The sequence below is a fragment of the Equus przewalskii genome, chromosome 25, assembly GCF_037783145.1.
Source record: "Equus przewalskii isolate Varuska chromosome 25, EquPr2, whole genome shotgun sequence".
Taxonomy (NCBI): Eukaryota; Metazoa; Chordata; class Mammalia; order Perissodactyla; family Equidae; genus Equus; species Equus przewalskii.
In genome coordinates, this window is record NC_091855.1 from 41337403 (window position 1) to 41357711 (window position 20309).

A 20309-nucleotide genomic window follows, 5' to 3' on the forward strand; every position below is an offset into this window, starting at 1 on the left:
CCCTCTTTAAATCAATGATGATGGTAGAAATCATTTTTGATGATAATAATGCCTACCAAGTGCCAGGTTTTCAATACCATTATCACTAATCCTCAAAACAGCCTTGCAAGGTAGATTTTATCATCCCTATTTTGCCAATGGGAAAACCGAGGCTCAGAGAAGTGAAGTAACATTGCCAGGGTCCCACAGCTGAAGAGTGGGGAACATGGGCTCCAACTCAGCTGGTCTGAGTCCAGAGCTCACACCCCTTTCGCTATGCTGCGCTGCTTCCCACAAAGGTTTCCGGGTCAGCACTTACATCTGCTCATAAAAGTGCTTGATGTGATTCCCATTTGGAAATCGTCCTTCTTGTGTGCTCCACCCATCTGTATACTGCTTGTTAGAAGCAGTGATGTTCTAAGACACCACTGTGAGTGCTGTCAGGAGTGGCAGTCAGGAGGGAGAGGTCTCTCAGAGAGATTCCTGGCACAATGCACGTCCAAAAGACACAACTGCCCATTAACAAGGTTGCTGTGAGCAGAGGCCTGGGTCCTCTGCCCCCTTGTCAGCCATATATGAAAGGGCACAGGGGCAGTGATGGCTCTCAGTAGCATTAGGAGGAAAGGAAGGAGGGAGGGAGAGAAGGAAGGCAGGCAGGCAGGAAGGAAGATTACTAGTAGCCATCATGTATGTGTGTGTATGTGTTTATATTAAATAGTAACCTTCCTTCTAGAAATATTCTAGTCCTCTGTAGACTTTTTTTTTAATTTACAAAACAATCAGCTTGATTCAGCTGATAAGCTAAAGTCTAGCAGCCAACTGGAAATCCATGGTTTTCTAGACTGAGTGTCCAAGCCTCTTCGTTTTCGATTTAGAACGCAGTGATTCATTTATTTTGTTTCTCTGGCTCTTATGAACGTCCATGGATGTGAGTCTCCATCCACTTGGAAGTCAGAAACCCAAACAGTAGCATCTAGTTGTTACTCCACGGTGAGGTTCCTAGAGATGTCTCATTAGGAGGGAATTTTGAAAACAGAAAGAAGCAAGCTGGGCATTATGAATATTAGGATTAAAATAACTTCCCAGCCATCTCAAATATGTGTACAATCATGTCGGAATTTTTCTGTAATCGGAGTTCCAAATGCACTGAGGGAGGGCATCCTTGGGGTATGGATGGTATATGTTTATCTTCTCTTCTCTGGGGTTTTTCAGCCTAGTGCTTAAGAACAAAATCCTCTTTGGAAACTGTCCAGCACCCAGTGGTTGTGCTTTGTGTTGCCAATTAAGACTTCGACCGGGGGCCTGATTTGGAATCCTTGGGAAAAGCTTTGTTTCCATTAGTCAAAAGAAAAAAGGCAGAAAATCTGGGGAAGACGTTGTAGGTCGTACCTTGCTCAGTGGGGATGCTGAAGCTGACGATGGAACAGCATTGCCAGTGGCTCAAATCAGAGACAATCACTCATTCTTCCCGCTCCTCAGTGGAGCTTTACAATAGGGAGAGTGGGAAGGAGGGAGAACAGACGAACAAAACTGGTACAAAAAGAGAGCATTATTTTAAAGATGCTCTGCTCCAAGTGTACGATCGGATGGTAAACAGCTATTGCTTCCAAACAAACAGCTGACAGTCCTTTGGAAAAATAGAACCACTTGTATTAGAAATACAGCGTTTGTAAATGCACCAGAGTCAGTGCTGGTCGTGTACATGATTTAAACAGTGGAAAAACAAAATCTGCTTTTAGTTGTTCTTTTATTTTTGTTCCTAATATATTTATCACTGAGAGCCGTTGAAATATAGGTGTGCAATTCATGTTTCGAGTCTGCTCTCAGTAGCCAAATAGAGATGGGAGTGTTGTGTGACCAGAGGAAGACGAACTGGCACCCACCCCTTTGTCAGAAGTTATGCAGGTCTCTCTGAGCTCAGGCAGTTGGCTTCATAAGGTAGAAAAAAACCTTCTTTTGACCTATCAGATTCTCTGAGACCATCAGCGTTCTTAGGAAATGACTTGGGTTTTGCCACAAAGATGTCTTTAGACAGTGAAAGACAGGAGCGTTTCTTACCTGTTGAAGTGCACGGTCTCTGTCTGTCAGAGTTATCTCATAACTTGCAAGACAAAAGCCGCGTTGGTCCTGGTCCCATGTTGATTCCCCAGTGCTCAGCACAGCGCAGCCCAGTGAAGGGTCGATGCCTAATGAGTGAGTAATTGTTTTACTGCAGCGTTGGTTCCCCCAGCCGTCATGACAAACAACGTCATCAGAAAATCCCTGGTTATGCATAAGAGCTACCTGTGAGATATCTGTTTTCTTGATTGTGAAAGCTTGGGATCTTTTTGCAAAATTTTGGAAAATGAATTCTTGATTCCAAATCACATAATGAAAGAAAGACATAATTGTAGCTTATTATGCTTAAAGTTACTCTCTAACTATAAGAAGAAAGATTGCCGCTCTTCTGGTCAGCTGTCTCCATCACAGAAATTTTATGATGTCTAAAATTTAGTTTAAATTGGCAAAAACCATGAATGCTTATGTAATGTAATGGCAGGAACCGTCACACGGGCATCACTTAATGATGGGAGCCCGTTCCAAGAAATGCATCGTTAGGCGATGTCGTCGTTGTGCGACCATCATAGAGTGCACTTACACAAACCTAGATGATGCAGCCTGCTACAAACCTAGGCTGTATGGGACTGACCTCACGGGACCACTGTCGTGTATGCGGTCCGTCATTGTGACCGAAACCTTGTTATGACTATATTTGTAGAACTTAGGGGGTTTTGGGTTTGGGAGTAGGGGTAGACAACAGAAGGGAAAAGAAGAAATGATGGTACCCGTGCATTTGTACACCAAAAATACTTTACTTGCCTTAAGCACTAAAAAATGTAGTACACTATTGTACGGTCTCTCACAAGCCAGTACTTCTGCCACTTTCAAAACCGAGAGCATTATTTTTCACGCTGTCCAGAGGGAACATACCTTCTTTGATATTCCCCGCTGGATATTTAAGGAGACGCCTCGCAGTGAGTACACAGTACTGCTCCCTCCGGCTGCCCTTCAGCTGCGAATGTTTGTCTTCAAGCTTTATTTTCTGTCCTTCCTTCTTAGTCCTAGTAAATCCTCTTTAATTCATAAGAGCTCTTGGCTCTCAAAAGGAAATGTCTTGTTTTTTCCATGTATACGACAATAGTAGATTTACAAAAAAGCTTAACATTTTAATGCAAATGTGTGAATGACAGATATCTTGAAAGAGCTGTGATGGATGATGCCCGAGTCTGTATATGCGAACCAAGATGTTTTTCCATTTTGCTGTGTGGTGTGTGTGCTGTAATTTATTGAAGTTTACCGAACGGTTTTTCCACGCTTTGATTATTGCTCTTACGTTATTCTGCTTTGTTTCCGTGCCTCTTGCACATAGATTATACAGGTCTCTGAGTCCTCTCAGTGCATGCAAAGTGCATAGATCCGCATCCAGGTGAGGGCTGCTTGGGCTCGCTCGGTAACCCCAGCGGCTTCTGCAGTACTTTACTTCCCTTTAACACAGTAGCTTAGAGCTCTTAGCCAACATCTGCTGCTGATCACGCCTCAATCATGGAACTGTATTAGTTATTGACATTGATTAGATTTTTAGAGGTTCAACATGTCCTTAAAGCTGCTGTCCTCCCGTGTTTCATCAATTGCCGGTGGCCTTCATTAGGAAGCCCAGTAGAGAGAGCAAGGGGTGAAGTCACCTCTGGTGACTTGCTCTGTCCCTGAATTTGCTTCCTAATCTGTAAAATAGGGATAGTGATACTTTTGCGGGGGATTTGTGAGGTTTAAATTAAATAATATGCTTAAAATGCAGAGGCCTCAGTGTAAGTGAACTGTTGCTGCCACTGCTGCTGTCACTGATGTCCCTGTTAACTCTTCCAGCCACCAGATTGAGTGTTAATTATTAGAAAATGGGTTAATGTTTGATATAATTGATTCACAGCCATGGTTTTTCACCTCTTTAAGGGTGCTTTATACAAGTCTTTAAATTGCCGTGAACTTGCCGTGAACTCCCGCAAGGACACCCTGGAGGCGATGCTCCCAGTGGCCCCACTCCCAGGACTGCCAGCTGCCCGGGCCGCGTGTGCGTCAGAGCCTTGTGCTAGATGTTCAGCAGAGAGAGAGCCCGCTAAGATACATTAGCTTGGTGTTTTTTGTTGTTGGAAGATCTTGAACTTTAAGCACAAAGGGTTTCTATAACTTTTAGACTTCAGTCCCAAATTTCAGAAATGTAAAGCTCTCCCAAGATCTATAATTTCCTTGTCTCCAAATTGAGTGTTCTGAGAGTTCCCATTTTAACCTTAAGGCACACCCAGGCAAATCCCAGCTGTAAAATTCTGGTGCTGTAAATTCAGAGCTTCCTCAGTTAGCAAAAAGTATATTCAAATCATCATGATTATGGTCATTTTATGTATGTTCGCTGACTCAAAGAGTGAGATGGTTTTTCAAAAGCCAGTACACTCTGCGGTTTTTAAAAACAAGGCTAAGAGATTATTTACTTAATAATTGGAAGTTACAAAGGAAAAGGGACTGAAAGTTGGCCTGAAGGAATGAATAGACAAGGAGGAAAAAGAGAAGAAAGGAAGAGAGAGTGGTGGTTACTAAGAGGAGCAGTGGCTAGAGACAGCAGGACCCTCCATGTGTGAGGCCTTCCCACGTCCCATGTCATCTACTGATGAGAAATGAGGGCACTGACACTCAGCCCAGGGACACTAGTCTTGCTGTCACAAGTTCCTCTTTCCTCCTGACTGAAGTTTGGTTCCGTCTCCCACCTGCCCCGGAAGCAGTGCTCACTGAAGCCACCTGAGACTTCTTGATCATGGTCCTCCCCTCACCTCCCCTCTCATCCTCTCTCTGTAGCATCCAGCAGCTTTAACAAGTCCTCGCACATTTTCTCTTGTCTCCTCCCACCACCCCCTCCTCATTTCCTCCTTTCCCAGCCTCTCCAGGTTTCTCTGCTACCTCAGGCTCCCGTGGCAGTTGCTCAACCCACGTCTTAAAAAATTCCTCTTTTCCTGGGGATTCTTTTCATTCTCATCTTCTCCTCTTCCTCACCTGGCGATTTCCTCCACATCCGTGGTTCAGGGCACCAGCGGCACAGCTCCTGTCCTGAGCCCGTTCACAGGCTGCAGGGCTGGAGACCTGCATCGCACCCACCGGCACCTCGACTCTGCGTCCAGACCAGACCCTTGCTGGTCGGTGCCTCCTCCCGTGGCCCCAGCCCTGGAGTGGCAGCACCACCACCCACCCTCTCTGTCTTTCTTCCCCACAGAGCAGGTGCTAAATTAAAGCACCTCGTGTCTCTTCCCGTGAAGGGTCAAAGTGTGACACTCCCATTTATGTATTCATTTATTTCATCCTTTCACTTAATAAAATGTATCAGGCTTCTGTATAGGCCTTGCAGAGTACACAAGAATGATAAATGAGATTGGATCTCAAGCAGCATGTGGCCTACTGATGAGATAAACTTTACAGGGATCCCTGCAATACGGTTACGTGCTCCAGGAGCAGAGCCATCGCCCTGCAGCCCCCGCCCTGGCTGTTTCCCGCTCAGCCCTGGGAATTACCTGTGTACACGGCATCCCTTTTCCTCCAGCAGGCTCTTCCCTGCTGTGTAATTACAACACATTCCAGCCACTCATTTTCTCTCTCCCGGAAATTCATAGTCTTCAGGAAGTCTCCCCCAGACATCCCCCCCCCCCAGGCTGCCAACCACTCTAGTCCTGGTTAGGCAGAGGGAAGTAAGTGCTCGCATGGGCGCCACCTCTGAACAAGGCATCTTACATAGGGTGGACTGTTTCTGTCATTACCTGGGGCATGCTGTTTGTGTTTGTCCCATGTGTGCCTGTAGACCAGAGTTCTTCAATATCAACACTACTGACATTTGGGGCTGGATCATTCTTTTCCGTGGGGGCTGTCCTGGGCATCATAGGGGGTTGAGCAGCATCCCTGGCCTCTACCGCCTAGATGCCAGTAGCAGCCCTCTCCCCCTGATTGTGACAGCCAAAAATGCTCCAGCCATTGCTGAATGTCCCTTGGGAGGCAGTCAGCCCTGGCTGAGCACCACTGGGCTAGACTGAAGCCTGCTTCAGGGCGGGGTCACTTCCCTTAAGCCGCTGGAGCGCTCTCACACAGTAGTGGGGGTCTTACCTTTCCATGTCCCCTGTGACTTTGAACTGTACTAATTGCCACAGTTACAAAGGCAGTGAGCAGAGGCACTGATTCCAGGTGCCATTCCAGAAAGTTTTTTGACCTCTATAGGTAGGAATTTAGAGCCCACTATCTTTCAAATGTCCACGTGGAAATAGGATGTTCCATGTATATATTTTTACACTCAGCAGTTAAATAAAATCACTCCGTTAAGGCTTTCATTGTCATTTACATCTCCCTTCTAGTACCATCAAAAGGACCAGCTCTTCTGAACGAGTGTCTCCTGGGGGTCGAAGGGAAAGCTATGGGGATTCCAAAGGAAACCGGAATCGCGCAGGATCCACGAGCAGCTCTTCCAGCGGCAAAAAGAACAGTGAGAGGTAAGGGGCGTCTGATCCCTGGGTCCTGCTAGGCAGACATTTTGTTGCCTCTTGTCCCCAGAGATGAGTCAGAAGATCCCCTCATATGCACACAAGCTAGGAGATCTCACTGGCGCGTAGGCCTTCTCCCGAGACCATTGCGGGCGCAAATCAGCCACGGAGGCAGCTGCTGGTAACAGCACACACCAGTTTCTGTCCAGGCAGAAAAAAGAACTTGCGCTCCCAGCACTCTTGCACGGGCAGAAGTGGTTCTGAGAACGTGCTCAATACCAACTACATGGACCGTGGGAAGCCGTTCTGAATTTCCACGTGGAGCCCTTTATATGTCCAGGACATCCTGCTGCCATTTTAAAATTCCTTTTAGTGGATTGTTCGAGTTTGTCAGTATTTTCTAAGATAGACTGGTAAAAAGTTGTAATTTTACGATTTGTCGGAAACTATTTCTAATATTGAGCTAGCGCCAGAAATAGAGACCATTTCCTTTCTGGTGTCATGAAATACATTTACTTCTAATTTTGAATTTTTCTTTGAGGTTAGTTATAATGGATTACGATAAATATCTATGAAACTGATAGTAACATTTTATTAGTGAAAGCTAATTCCTGGCATTTTAATGGCTTGTTTTCTGTTTAGGAATGTCTCGTGTAGATGAGATCAGTGTCTCTGTGTATATCTACCTAACGTTGTACTTTATTCTCGCTTTTTAGACGTTGTGTTTTAATTTTATTCTCTCTATTGAGCAAGGCTTAGGAAGGAACTTCAGCTTCACTGGCTAAACTTGTGTTTAGTTTTTTGTGTTTTTTTTTTTTTCCAAATGTTCATGTAAGGAGAAGGCTGAGTCATAAAGCAATTGACTCCAACCCACGGGCTGTAAAAATTCCAAGTTTGTAAATCCATTCTGATTCAGTCCTGTAAAGGAAGCTTAAACTCTTTTTCAGTGTTATTGCTAAAAGATAGCTTTTGTAGAAAAGATGCCACTTCTCACACCTCTAGCAGGTCAGGCGATCTCAGAAACCACTGACATGGGGCTCTGTCTCCTAATTTAGACTATTAGTGCTTCTTATCAGAAGATTATGCTAATTGGGTGATAATACCTTGGAAATAAGGCCAAGTGGTTACACTGGCAACAGAGCGTGAGTCCTGGGAGAGTCGGTGTGGTCTTTAGGCTTCTCTGAATTCAGGGTAAATTTGGAAGTTGACCTGAAATGTCTAGATCTTGGCAGTTCTTAAAAACTTGGCTCCTTCTCTGCACATCTGATTTTTATTAAAAATTTCCAGAAAGGATCTGCATTGTGCAAACTCCAGATCTGTTTTATCTTTTAAATCCTATGGCTTTGGTAAATGGGCTGGGTAAATATTTCCATAAGGCATATTTACAAAGGGTTTTTTTTTTAAACGCCGCAGTAGGAAATTTTGATTTGGAAATGAGGGACTGGGAAAATTTACTAATCATTTTCTAAAAATAATTCAAGCAACTAAACATGTCCATTTAAAAGTAAATTCTTTGTCTCATCAGAACGCAGACATAGTTGAGGCCAACGCAGCACCGAACGGGCTGACTTGACACATCTAGGGAGTTTCAGAGAGAGAGTCCCTCCCTTCTCTTAGGTAGTTGCTGGTACTGACAGACACCTCTGGGGGCCCTTGCGAGTAACAGCAGCAGTAACTCAAACAGAAAGAAGCGATGGAAGTGAAGGTGAAGTTGGTGATGCAGTCGCTGCCTGGCCCTTTTCCTCGATTCTTCCTCTCCAATGCCATGTGAGCAGCCCGCTCTTGGCTGCCCTGACCTGGCACCAAAGCAGAGCTAGAGCCTCGCTGACCTATGCCCAGTCTTCGGGACTTGAAGCATGCAAAGAAAGGGACGAGGAGGTGGCCCCGATGTAATTCCTCTTACACCTTACGGTTATTTGTTGGTCTCAAGATAGGTGGTCTACTCCCCATCGTTCACTAGTATTTGTCCATGGTTCCAGCATGCTGGCTACCGTTTGTCCTTGGTTCCAGGATGCTGGCTTCCATTTGTCCATGGTTCCAGGATGCTGGCTTCCATTTGTCCTTGGTTCTAAGATGCTGGCTTCCATTTGTCTGTGGTTCCAGGATGCTGGCTTCCATTTGTCCGTGGTTCCAGGATGCTGGCTTCCATTAGTCCTTGGTTCTAAGATGCTGGCTTCCATTTGTCCGTGGTTCCAGGATGCTGGCTTCCATTTGTCCTTGGTTCTAAGATGCTGGCTTCCATTTGTCCGTGGTTCCAGGATGCTGGCTTCCATTTGTCCATAGTTCCAGGATGCTGGCTTCCATTTGTCCATGGTTCCAGGATGCTGGCTTTCATTTGTCTATGGTTCCAGGATGCTGGCTTTCATTTGTCCATGGTTCCAGGATGCTGGCTTTCATTTGTCTATGGTTCCAGGATGCTGGCTTCCATTTGTCCTTGGTTCTAAGATGCTGGCTTCCATTTGTCCATGGTTCCAGGATGCTGGCTTATGTTTGTCCTCAGTTCCAGGATGCTATCTTACATTTTAAGAGATCATCCTTGTTTGGTTACTGTAGGCAGCAAGACGTAATGGAAAAGGCATAGGCTCTAGAGTAAAAGAAAGAGCTGGGTTTGTAAGCCAGTTCTGCCACTTAACTTCTCCCAGCCTCAGTTTTTCCTCTGTGAATTAGGGATTTTATGCCTAATTCCCTTGACTCTTATCAATGAGCTAACTGGTAGGAAAACACCCAGCATAGTGCTTGGCACTCAGTAATGGGCATCATCGTCGTGAGACTAGTTATGAAGTGAGGCCCGTGTGGAGCAGAGAAAAATGGTTTGTGAGACTTTCCAAAATTCTGAACTGTGGTTTCTCCTCATTTGTAAGATGAGGACATTAGATGACGTCTGAAGTCTTTTTTCTGGTCTGACACGTGTTAACTTACATCCATGTAGGTGATGCAGTCCTGTGAGTACAACCCAGATTTTGGCAAAATCTAAAAGGGTGGGAGGAATAAAGCATTGTAAATCCTCGTGGGTCTCATGGTTTTGACGTCACTTCAGAAAGCTGGTCTGCAGCTGGGTGTGATGCCCAGGAAAGCTCATCAGAATGCCAGTGAGGGAGGGTGCTGGTGCTCGAGGGGTGGCTGGATCTGTCCTGGTTTGTAGAATAAGCAAGTCATTCACACATGGCAGTGCTTGAACTTGTATCGATCACAGACTATTTGCTCTAAAGCTCACAATTACCATGCACCATGTGCAAAGCTGTCGTTAGCACACAGGGCACTTCTGCAAAAAGTTTAAAAAGGCTCCTCTTACTCAAAGAAAACAATTCCACACCACATATGTATTTCTCAATAATAATAATTACATCAAATATGAAGCCACTCCGCATAGACTGTACAAATCTTATTGTTGAACATGAAGTAATAGTGTTTTTGAGGTCCTAAACATTCACATTTTCTAAGATACACTAATTTATTTTAAAATAATCACATTTTTCTCTCATAGAAATCGAATTCTTTATGATAGTTGCAGTCTTCTTGCTCCCATATCTCGTTTTCTTTGGAAATGGTCGCTAGATTTGACAGTCTTTCTTGTGACGTTACAGACTTTTATCTTAGAATATTTTAAAATACTTTACTTGTAACAAGCCACAAAATTTTAACAGCACTTAATCTTTGCACTGACAAAACTTCCATAAGAACTAAAGCAATATATGGCAATGTAATATTTACTTTATTGTAATATTGATGGTAAATTAATATTAACAATTATGTAGTGATTTGTGTCATAATGAAGTACTTATTAAATTGAATATTAAATTGAAATCGGGAATCGACAGTAACATTCTACTATCTAATGTAGCCAGTATTCTAATACAATAAGGAATTTTTTTAATTAAAAAAAAGTGTTTTATATCAGATGGAAAAACAGCTGCTATTTAGAATGCACAGTTTATGTTAGATCTTACTAGACGGATAAAGTGTTTCAATTGTCAAACTGATTCCTTTTTCATAAGTCTTACGGGAATGAAATATATCAACTATGTAAGCAAGGCACTTTGTTTCCATCAAAAAGTTGTCTTAATGGGATGATTTTGATAGAACAAGAAATGTTTTGGCCATCTGCTGGATAACTTTTTGTAACACACATAAAACTGCCCATCTTTGGAGTCAACAAATAAAAAAACTTCAAAATAGTGAAGATGTCTACCACGTGAGAGTGTTCCCTTAGATGCCCTTTTGTGTTGCACAACCTGAACCGGCCGTTTTATCTAGACTCCAAGGTCCAGAATCCTGAGCTGGACACTCTGAGCTCCATCCTGCCTAAGGCTCTAGCATTCGATGAAATAGTCTTTTGAGTGACACCTGGACATCCTCAAGGCTCAGGTTAGGTTTTCTTTTTCTTTGGCATCACTGATGGTGCCATCTGAATCTGAGTCCTCAGCCTGGGCCTCAAGGTCCTCCATCTCCCAGGTCCTCACCCTCTTTTGGGCCTGGCGTGATATCCATGCCTATCTGGCACCGCTCTCACTTTTCTCAGCAAGATCTCTTCCCTTTTATTTATTATACTAGTAACATGTGTTTTAGGAAACCCGGATGTACAAAAAAGAGGAAATGAAAATCACCTCTAATCTCACCACTCAGAGAACTCACAGCTAACATTTTGTTACATTTCCATCTAGACTTTTTTCCTAGAGTGCTGTACGTGTGTAGTGTGTAATTTTGACAAAGATCATATTCTCCTGCATATGTTTTGTAACCCTCTTTTTCATTTGCAGTAAAGCATGTCTTTGTGTCATTAAATATGCTCTTACCGCATTATTTCAGGTGTGGAACATCATTTATCTAGGCAAACGTACTTCAGTTGGAGATTCAGTTACCACTAAGGTTTTTCTAATCCAGTCAGGCCAGCCCAACATCTAGAACAATGCCCAGCACACAGTAGGTACTCAGAAAATGTTTGTTGAATGAATCTTTTTACCGCAATCAGTGTAACAAGAAAGGTTAAAACAATGGGGTGTTGTGTGCATAGCCGAGTTTTCATCCCAGCTCTGCCACTTTTTGTTGTGTGATTGTCAACAGTTACTTAATCTCTTTGGGCTTTTCCTCATGCCATTACAAGTAGTCAGTTCCTCCCAGGGTTGTTGGAAGGATTAAATAAGGTCATGTCTGTGGGATCCTTAGCAGCGAGCTTGCCTACCATCGGCCCCTCTAAGGGGTAGCTGCGATTGTGCACTTCACTCTCCTGAAGTTCTGGCACTGATGTGTGCACAGCCACTCCCCAGTCAGGAAGCTCCTCTCTTCTTCGAGACATTCCAGCATTCCCCAACTCCTGTTTCTGCCCTCACCCCAGCCTGAAAGGGAGGAATCAGAAATGCTGAACATTTCCATCACCTTCTTTATTCACTTCCACAGTGCTGCTTCTCTTACTGAACACCTGCTGCGTGCAGAGCACAGCATAAGGCACGGAGGGAAGGAGAGAGGTTTGCACACAAAGATCCATTCTCTCAACAAACATTAAGGACACACACAACTGGAAAGGGCCCGTTTCCTTAATTTCCACAGGACGCAACACAAACAGTGAGAAAAGACAGTCAACTGAAAGGAAAACTGAACAGGTAGTTCACGGAGAGAGAACTACAAACATCAGTTAGTAAGGAAAAGATGGCCAAACTCAGTCTTAATTAAAGAAATGCAAATCTAAGTAAGAAGATAGCGTATTTAGAAACATCATTTTATTGTGTTATAAAATAAAACACAGAAAAGGCTCACACAGACAAATGCACAGTCTAATGAAGTGTACCTTCTAGCATTTCCTAAGTGGAGGGTTTTTCTCTTCTCCTGAGTGACATATGCATGTGTCTGGAAATTTGGCAGGAAGGACGGTTGGACATGTTTGGAGGAACTCCAGCTTATCCTTCAGGAGCCCGCTTGGGGATGCCCCTTCCTCTGGGAAGCCCGCCTGGCCCTCTGGTCTGAGATAGGTCGCTTCCAGACTGCCTTGTTCCTGCCATTAACTATCTGGAAAAGTGGCTCCCTCCCCACTCCCTCAACGCCCCTAGCTTCGGGAGGGCAGAAGCTGTGTCGCTTATTGTTCTTTGTATCACCAGTGCTTTGCACAGTGCCTGGGACACAGTAACTGCTAAATAAATATTTGTAGCCTGAATGAAAGGCTCTATGTTGCCCTTAAAGCCGTGGCAATTTAAGAACTGTGTAAACAGCGCCACCTATTGGTAGAGAATGGTAACACCACATTTTCCATTCTGCAACATTTTATCCTGGAAATTAGGTGACTTCAATTAAGCATCTTTTTTTACTGAAAAAAATTGTTTCATTCTTCAGGCCATGGGGTAATTTGCCTTTTAATAGACGTTAAAATAACAAGTGCTGACATTCTTTATGTTGTTTTAGTTTTGAGACTGTTAGATGAGGAGTCCAGAAATGTAGGTAGGCTCTTGTCAGTGACATTAGGAGGAAGAGGGAAGTAATCTCAATAAGTAAGGATGTATTGGGTACTTTGTCACATGGTTTATTTAATCCTGCCAATACCTCATACCTCACAGCAGCTTTATTCCCGTTTCGTAGAGGGAGGAGACTAAGGCGTATAGAGACGAAGGGATCTGCCCAAGCAGAACGCAGATCCAGCTGACTTCCCAGTCTCCGCTCCCTCTGCCACGTTAAGCTGGAAGTGTTGGTTGGAAATGTCTATGAAGCAGTAGTTTTTCTCCCCAAAAAAGTCTGCAGTGACTCCTAAACATTTTTAATAGGTGGTTCCTAAATGACCCTATTTCTAATAAAAAGCTGCTTGGGGCAATTTATGTAAGAATCATTATTTACATAGTAGAGTATTTTGACTTCCAGCAAGAACTTTATTTCATCAAGTGAACTCCTTTTGAAAAGGAGTCATGGTAGTTCGAATTCCCCTACGAATTTTCTGTTTCTAAGAGGAACATAATCCATCATTGCTCTTTTCTGTCTTTAGGAAAGGTTCCGGATGGCTTCTTTCTGTGTTCATGGCTTTTGTATTTTTCTCCTTTTCTGATCAAAGTCATGGCGGAAAAAATAGCTTTCCTGTCTTCCGATTCCCTACCTGGCTGCCCTGTCGTTATGTTCCCATAGCTGCTGGGTTTGCTGTGGAGTCTCTGTTTTAGCTTTTCCTCTTGTGTCCTTGCCCTGCCTGTGAATCTAAGAATCTATAAAATTTGGAGTTGACTTATGCTTCCGCTTAGAAAATCACAGTGTCACTCCCCCACCCCAACAGTGAGAACAGGCCAGGTAATATGCAAAGCCATAGCTGTTGGAAGCCGCCATGGAACGAAAGTCACAAAGTAACATGATGAACTAAAATCTAAAAAGTGACACACCCCTATAGGAGGGACAGCCACGGCTGCCTTCATCCTTGGCAGAGCTGCAGGAAGAGAAGGGAGCCTGCGTGGAGAGGAGTAAGAAGAAGGCAGCTGGGAGCTTCTAGAATTACGAAAGGCCGAATGTGGAGCGGCATGACAGTTTAGAATTCTTGGGAGCCCCAGGCATACACACGCCTTTCCCACAGACCTTCATCAAGCTCGTGACAAAGATGGGGAGCAGGACAGGAGTACTGAAAGACACCCTCTCTGAGGCACAGGCACATGAGGGCTGCTGCCGGCCGAGGGCCGAGCGAGGGAACGGAGAGAAGTTCTCCACCCGTGGAACTGGCATGGGTCTCCGGCAGTGGCCGGCCACCCCTGCAGGAGGGACGGGGAGAGCTGAGAGAGGGCCCTGGAGGTGCACGGCGAAGTGCGAGGACTGACTGGGAGAGCTGAGCGGAAGTCCATCGGCGCCCACGCCTCACCCCGGGTACCAGGCAGCAGCAGTCAGGGGGGAGGCCGGGCGTGGAGGCGGCCCCTCACCGCACGCACCCAGACACGGATGCTCAGGCCTGCTGAGTCGGAGGAAGGGAGACCGCAGAGGAACCCACAGCACTCCAGACCTGCCCCAGCTCCAGGCAGCAGCCGCCGGCTGTTCCAGGCGCCGGGGCTACAGCAATGAGCCACCATCCCTGCCCTCGCACGCCGCCTCCTCCTGGGGGGGCCGCAGGAGGAAATGATGCGGCCGGTCCGTGCTGTAGAGAACCGTGAAGCCGGACAGGGCCTGGGGAGGCTGCAGAGCCGAGCGCCAGGAAGGCCCCCGGGAAGTGGCTCTGAGCACAGACTCAACCCGGGGCCCAAGGCTGGCTGTGGGGCTGGTGTCCCGGAGGAGGGACAGCCAGGGCAGATGCCTGACACACGAGTCCTGGCCTGCTCCAGGGATGTCAGGGACAGAGTGGCTGGAACTCAGAGACTGAGGGCCGGGCAGAGGGAGACGAGGTCGGAGCCATGCCAGGGCCGGGGCCGGCAGAGGTTGTCTCGGGCCCTACGGGCTTCTCCGTTAAAGGGGTTTGCTGTGCGTCCAGGGTCCTATTTTCAGTGACCCAAGGTTAGAATTCAGAAAACTAAGCCGATAGCAGATCCAGCTGCTGAAAACACGTTCGAACAGAGTGCAAACCACTTTTAAAGCATCAGTAAAGAACTCCCCGCCATGTACTGCATAAAATTATCTGAAAATCAAGGACATTCACAGATAATATTATTTATTACATTGTGGGAGTAAGGGTAACTTTTACTGGTCGTGTTTCTCAATGTATTTCAAGTTAAAAATGAAGAAGAAAAGTAACATTACGACTACATCTGCTCAGATATATATTTTTTAATGTGCACAAAAAAAATTTATGAGCCTCCACAGGCTTGTATGGCTTGCAGCTCCCTTTGGGGTGGGCACTGTTTATGGTTTCGTCTTGTTCCATATCTTAAGCGGGAGGTGATCTGGGAAGCAGGGCAGTGCCGTTGGAAGACAGCCCGGGCTGTTGGAGTCTTACAGAGCCGGGTGCAAGTGCTGGCCCTGAGATTAACCAGGGGGCACTTGGTGCCCTGCCAGAGAGTCCCCTTCCTTGTCTGGCAGGAGGTGGTCATCCCTTCCATGGTTGTCACGGGAGGGCTGTGCCTGATGGAGGTAGTAAGCGTGCTCTCCTGCACGTGGAGACTCCTCTGGCAGGCTTGTCCCGTGGGAACCTTGCCCCTAGGGATGACCTCAGTCCCTCTGTGGCGTGACCTTGAAGGCTTTGGGTGCCTGATTTCTCAGGTGCAGTCAAGGGGTGGTCTCAGCCTGGCCAAAGTCCGCAGTGGGGTCCCCGCCTCTCCGATGATGACTATGCCCCCCGATAGTCCTTGTTCTGTCCTCCTTTTCTCCTGCCCTCTCGTCTTCCTCACCATAGCTGTCCCTGCCAGGATGGGGCTCTGAAAGTCCTCGCACAGAGGCTCTTTTGTCTGGAATTTGCTAGTTTTAAGTAAATTATTTAAATAACCCTTCAGAAGAACGTGGGGAGATGAAACCTTCTTATACATTTAGACAACGCTGTTCCCATCTTGCTGAACCAGATGTTTTCCTTCCCCAAACGTTTATTTGCTCTCATAAAAAGCACAGCTTTGGTGATAAAGTGGGGATCACCATCACTCGCCCCTGGTTCTGGCCGCTTGTGTTTATTTACACCTGTTCCTCTTGGCCGTCCCGCGGTTTTGTCTTTCTTGTTAACGCAGGTCATTCCTGCACCTCAGTGGGACGGACACGGCAGCCAAGGACAGTGGAGTCTCATGTGAATGGGATGAAACCCCCAAACTGACCTTTAAAATCTGTGTTTGTTTTGTTTCCACAGCAAACCCAAGGAGCCCGTCTTCAGTGCGGGTAAGTCTGATTCAATTCCGTGCAGGCGCCCCTCACTCTCCTCCTCAGAACTTGAGGGACAAATAGCAAGTGGCTATTGCAAGGGCCAGCTTTGGATGCACAGAACTTTGGTGTCTGGGTGGCAGGGCTGATGGGCCCAGGGCTAACTGTCGGCCTGTCCCTGGGGGTCCAGGGCTCAGATCTAGAGAGACCGCCCATAAACAGTCGTAAAGACTGAAGCCTCTCGTGAGCCGTCTACAGCCCATTTAAGATCCGCAATAAGGGCAAAGGTGAAATGCCACCACGCGGGCCGAAAGGGAATTTCCAGGTTGAAGGACTTCTGGTGCCTTTGTTATTTCTTCCTTACCAAGAGGCTCCCTCCCGTCATCAACATTTGCATTTCTCTGAAAGGGAGAGTTGCTGATGCATCAAGTTATGCCTTTGTCTGGTAGCTTTTTTTCCTTTTCTGCCTTTTCCTAAACTGCGCACTAATAGTTCATGTAGAACTTTCCATGTATCTCTTCTTAACACATTTCGTGGTAAGGTAGATGCTATCTTTAGACATTAACCTTATTTAAAAGTGTATTTAAAATGCAGGACAGTTGACAGTTAGGAATTGGTTAAATAAATTCATTTAATTTTTCCAGTTATGTTCCTTAAGTTCAGAATTAAAACATGAAAGTCAGAGTTTCATATTTATCAGCATGTGCTTTAGTATTCATTTCATTTTCAGGACGCACAAAATTACTCACTGAAAATGTAATCGCCATGAGCCTGCAGAGCGGGGTCTTGAGGGCACTTGTCAGCATCCCAGGTTTTTCTTCCAGGGGGCTGGGTAGCCTCTCTGACTGAGAGCTAGTGAGTGCTCCCCAAGAGCTAGCGAGTGCTCCCTGGGAGCTGGTGAGTGCTCCCCAAGAGCTAGCGAGTGCTCCCTAGGAGCTGGTGAGTGCTCCCCAAGAGCTAGTGAATGCTCCCTAGGAGCTCGTGAGTGCTCCCCGGGAGCTAGCAAGTGCTCCCTGAGAGCTGATGAGTGCTCCCGGGGAGCTAGCGAGTGCTGCCTGAGAGCTAGCGAGCACTCCCTGGCAGGCAGGCCCATGCTCTTGCAGTACTTCAACCATCTCTTTATCTAGCACTTCTGTCTCTGTCTCCGAAATCACAAGGGAAGCGCCGGGTGACACACTGCAAAGGTAGGCGGCCTTTCTGAAACCTCATAGCTCTCTGAGCAAGGCTGTTACCCAGGCTACAGAAACTTTTTTCATACAGGCAAACAGCTCCCCTCCTTGTATGAAAATGTTTTTGTGATGCAAACCATTTTGATTTCAACCTGAAAGCATTCCTGAGCATTTACTTGGGTGGGTTTTCATAAGTGGCTATAAATTGGATCTTGATTATTGGCTGATTACAGGAACGTTTTAAAAGCTGTATAAACCTTAAGAGAGCTATAGGGCAACCCCCGGATGGCCCGCTGTTTGAATTGGTACCCTGCACCGCTGCTGGCCTCCCCTGCTCGCGCCTTTGGGTTTGCTGGTTTTGTGCTGTAATCTTAACACGCCTGAGAAAAAACCACGGCTTTGCCAGCTGCATTTTGATTTTAGATGTAGAATGTCGGGCTTACCAGTGCAAAGCGGTGCCAGGGCTAAATGCAGTGCTTTTTTTTGCCTCATCCAGTAATTTAGAGTTGTGCAATGAGTAAGCCTCAATCATAAGGACTTCCTAACCAGCACATAACTGCAATGTACTCAGGAAGATACTTCACACACGTTGATTATGTACATCCGTAATAGGCTTTTTGTGGGGAATGGTATTGTATTCTCTTTATTCCTAACAGCCTGATGCACTTAGATTTGGGTGAGGGATGCAGGGAGGGAAGAGGTCAGGTGAGGAGAAGAGCTTGGGTACAGGCACCAAGCAGGACAGATGTGCAGGGTGGCGGACAGATGCAACTGGTCAGAGAGGGGAATCCATGGGGGGTGGTTGTGGCTAATGAGGTCATATGAGAGGAGAGCCGGGCCAGGCAGTTAGACGTGGATCCAGCAGAGAAGAGAGCAGGCTCAGGATTTTGTGTGGAGGAAGGCCGCGGTGCAATCCGGTGTGGGCCTCGATGGGTATGGCAACAGTGTGTGAGAATACCTAGGGGAATCCTAAGAGAACCTGGAGTGATGGGGCCTCGGAGGGGCCAGCGGAGGACGGGGCCAGGGAGGATGGAGCCCAGTGAGAACATTCTAACAGGAGGCCCCGTAGAACACAGTGACTGGCATGCTGGTTGTAGGAGTGAACACGGATTGTTCTTACTTAAAAGTCAGACTCAATATGCAGAGCGGAGAGTGCGTCACTTGCATGCGTGAAAGATCTGAATGCATGCACACAATAACAGAAACCTGGGATGGCCTCTCAGTTTTTAGGCAGTATTGCATGTGGCATTGTTTGAAAATCCCTAGGAATAAGACTTACAAAACTAATTTGTAAATGTGGTACTTACGGTACTATAATTATTCTATGGCTTTCCTCACTGATTACCTCTCCCCGGAGGACCTTTCTGTTGAGTTATGTACAGATATCCCTGGCAGCAACTGCCCGACTTAAATGCCATTAAGGCCCGATCCTTTGATCTGTCGTGAAGCATCAGGATGCAGTGAGTTCTGAATCTGAGCAGGATTCGTCAAGAGCTCATGAGACATTTCCTTTGCTCTTATTATATCCTGAAAACTCTAGACAGAAACCCCAAGTTGTTTCATTTTAAAAGTCCAAGAGTTGTCCCATGTCAATATATTATTGGGTTTTACTTTTGTCCCTATAATTTATTAAAACATCAAGTTATTTTATAATATAAATGTTGTTCTACAAAGTTTTATTTCCCAGTTTCTCTCTCTAATGGGTCTTTTGTTCTTTTGTTTTCCATTTCTAGCTTTTCTTTGAGCATTTTCCTTTTTGCATGCATCCTAGCATATACTTCTGCTGATTTTGCGTTCTTTACACTTGAAAGAATTGTCCAATGTACAAGATACATAAAGACATATTTTTACACCACAATATAACAAGCCAGTTTAAGTCCTGAAAGATATTTTATGAATTTTGATATTGAAACTGTATATACATGGAACTCAATAAAAAATTTAAGTGGATTTCCTGTGTTAGTTGTAATTTTTTGGGGTGGCATATTTTCCCCCTCCTGTTGATAAAGAAAATCTGAGGACTAAAATCTCTCACAGAAAATGATTGTGGGAATCTAGTTCTTTTCTTGCCTTTTACAATTCCTTATATATTTCATGTAGTTAAGCAAGCAGAAGGTCAAAAGCAAACAGGATGAAAACTTTTGTTTCAAACTGTTTAACTTTATGTTTTAGTTACTTTTCCCTAGGACGTTAATCAGAAATGACCTGAAGGGTAAAGTTTTCACTTTCATTTGAACGGCTAGAGAAAATGTAGCTTTTTTTTTCAGGTACAGTGGACCCAGAGGGGTTTCCCTGACATCTTTGTTCTTTTTGCAGAAGAAGGATATGTCAAGATGTTTCTCCGCGGCCGCCCGGTTACCATGTACATGCCTAAAGAGCAGGTGGATTCTTACAGTTTGGAGGCTAAAGCAGAGCTGCCGGCCAAGAGACTGAAGCTGGAATGGGTGTATCCTTCCTTCATTGATTCCTTATCAGCCGATCCATGCTTTTAGCCTGAAGTTTAGCTGCAGAAATTCATAAAACTAAACCGTGCTGCCAAAAAGTGTTTACACCCAAAGAAAGAAAGAGGGGTGTTCTGGAAGGAGGGACCAGCATTCCCCCTCAAACCAAGTGGGAACTTGGATGACTTTTGGAGCCCAGTGTCAAGATTAATGCTGACTAATCGAAGGAGTAATATGAGTATAGATACCCAGGTCCTAAATGAAGGGAGTACAATGAATGGCAGAAATAAAATCTACATGTAGCCTAGATATAATACCCCTTTGAGAAAAAATCTAGGCCACAAAAATCTGAGTCAGCCATATGACTAGTGTTCTTGAAATAAAGCTTCTGGGGCCTGAGATTTGGAAAAATGAATGAGTTTCCAAGGGGAAAAAACTGAAAGACAAAAAAAATAGAGCCT

The 20309-nt window shown here is 45.4% G+C and overlaps 1 protein-coding gene across 12 annotated transcripts in view; it reads left to right on the forward strand.

Annotated features, from left to right (window-relative positions):
• EML1 (EMAP like 1) overlaps positions 1 to 20309 on the forward strand; it is a 166918-nt gene that overhangs the window by 112994 nt on the left and 33615 nt on the right. For 6 of the 12 annotated variants that reach the window (XM_070593260.1, XM_070593262.1, XM_070593261.1 and 3 more), the window contains 3 exons: positions 6396 to 6530; positions 16228 to 16256; positions 19724 to 19853. In XM_070593260.1, coding sequence (XP_070449361.1) covers positions 6396 to 6530; positions 16228 to 16256; positions 19724 to 19853 — 294 coding nt within the window. Of the gene's footprint in view, positions 1 to 6395; positions 6531 to 16227; positions 16257 to 17365; positions 17423 to 19723; positions 19854 to 20309 lie in introns of all 12 variants that reach the window. The other 6 variants (XM_070593255.1, XM_070593259.1, XM_070593251.1 and 3 more) reach the window with 2 other exon arrangements.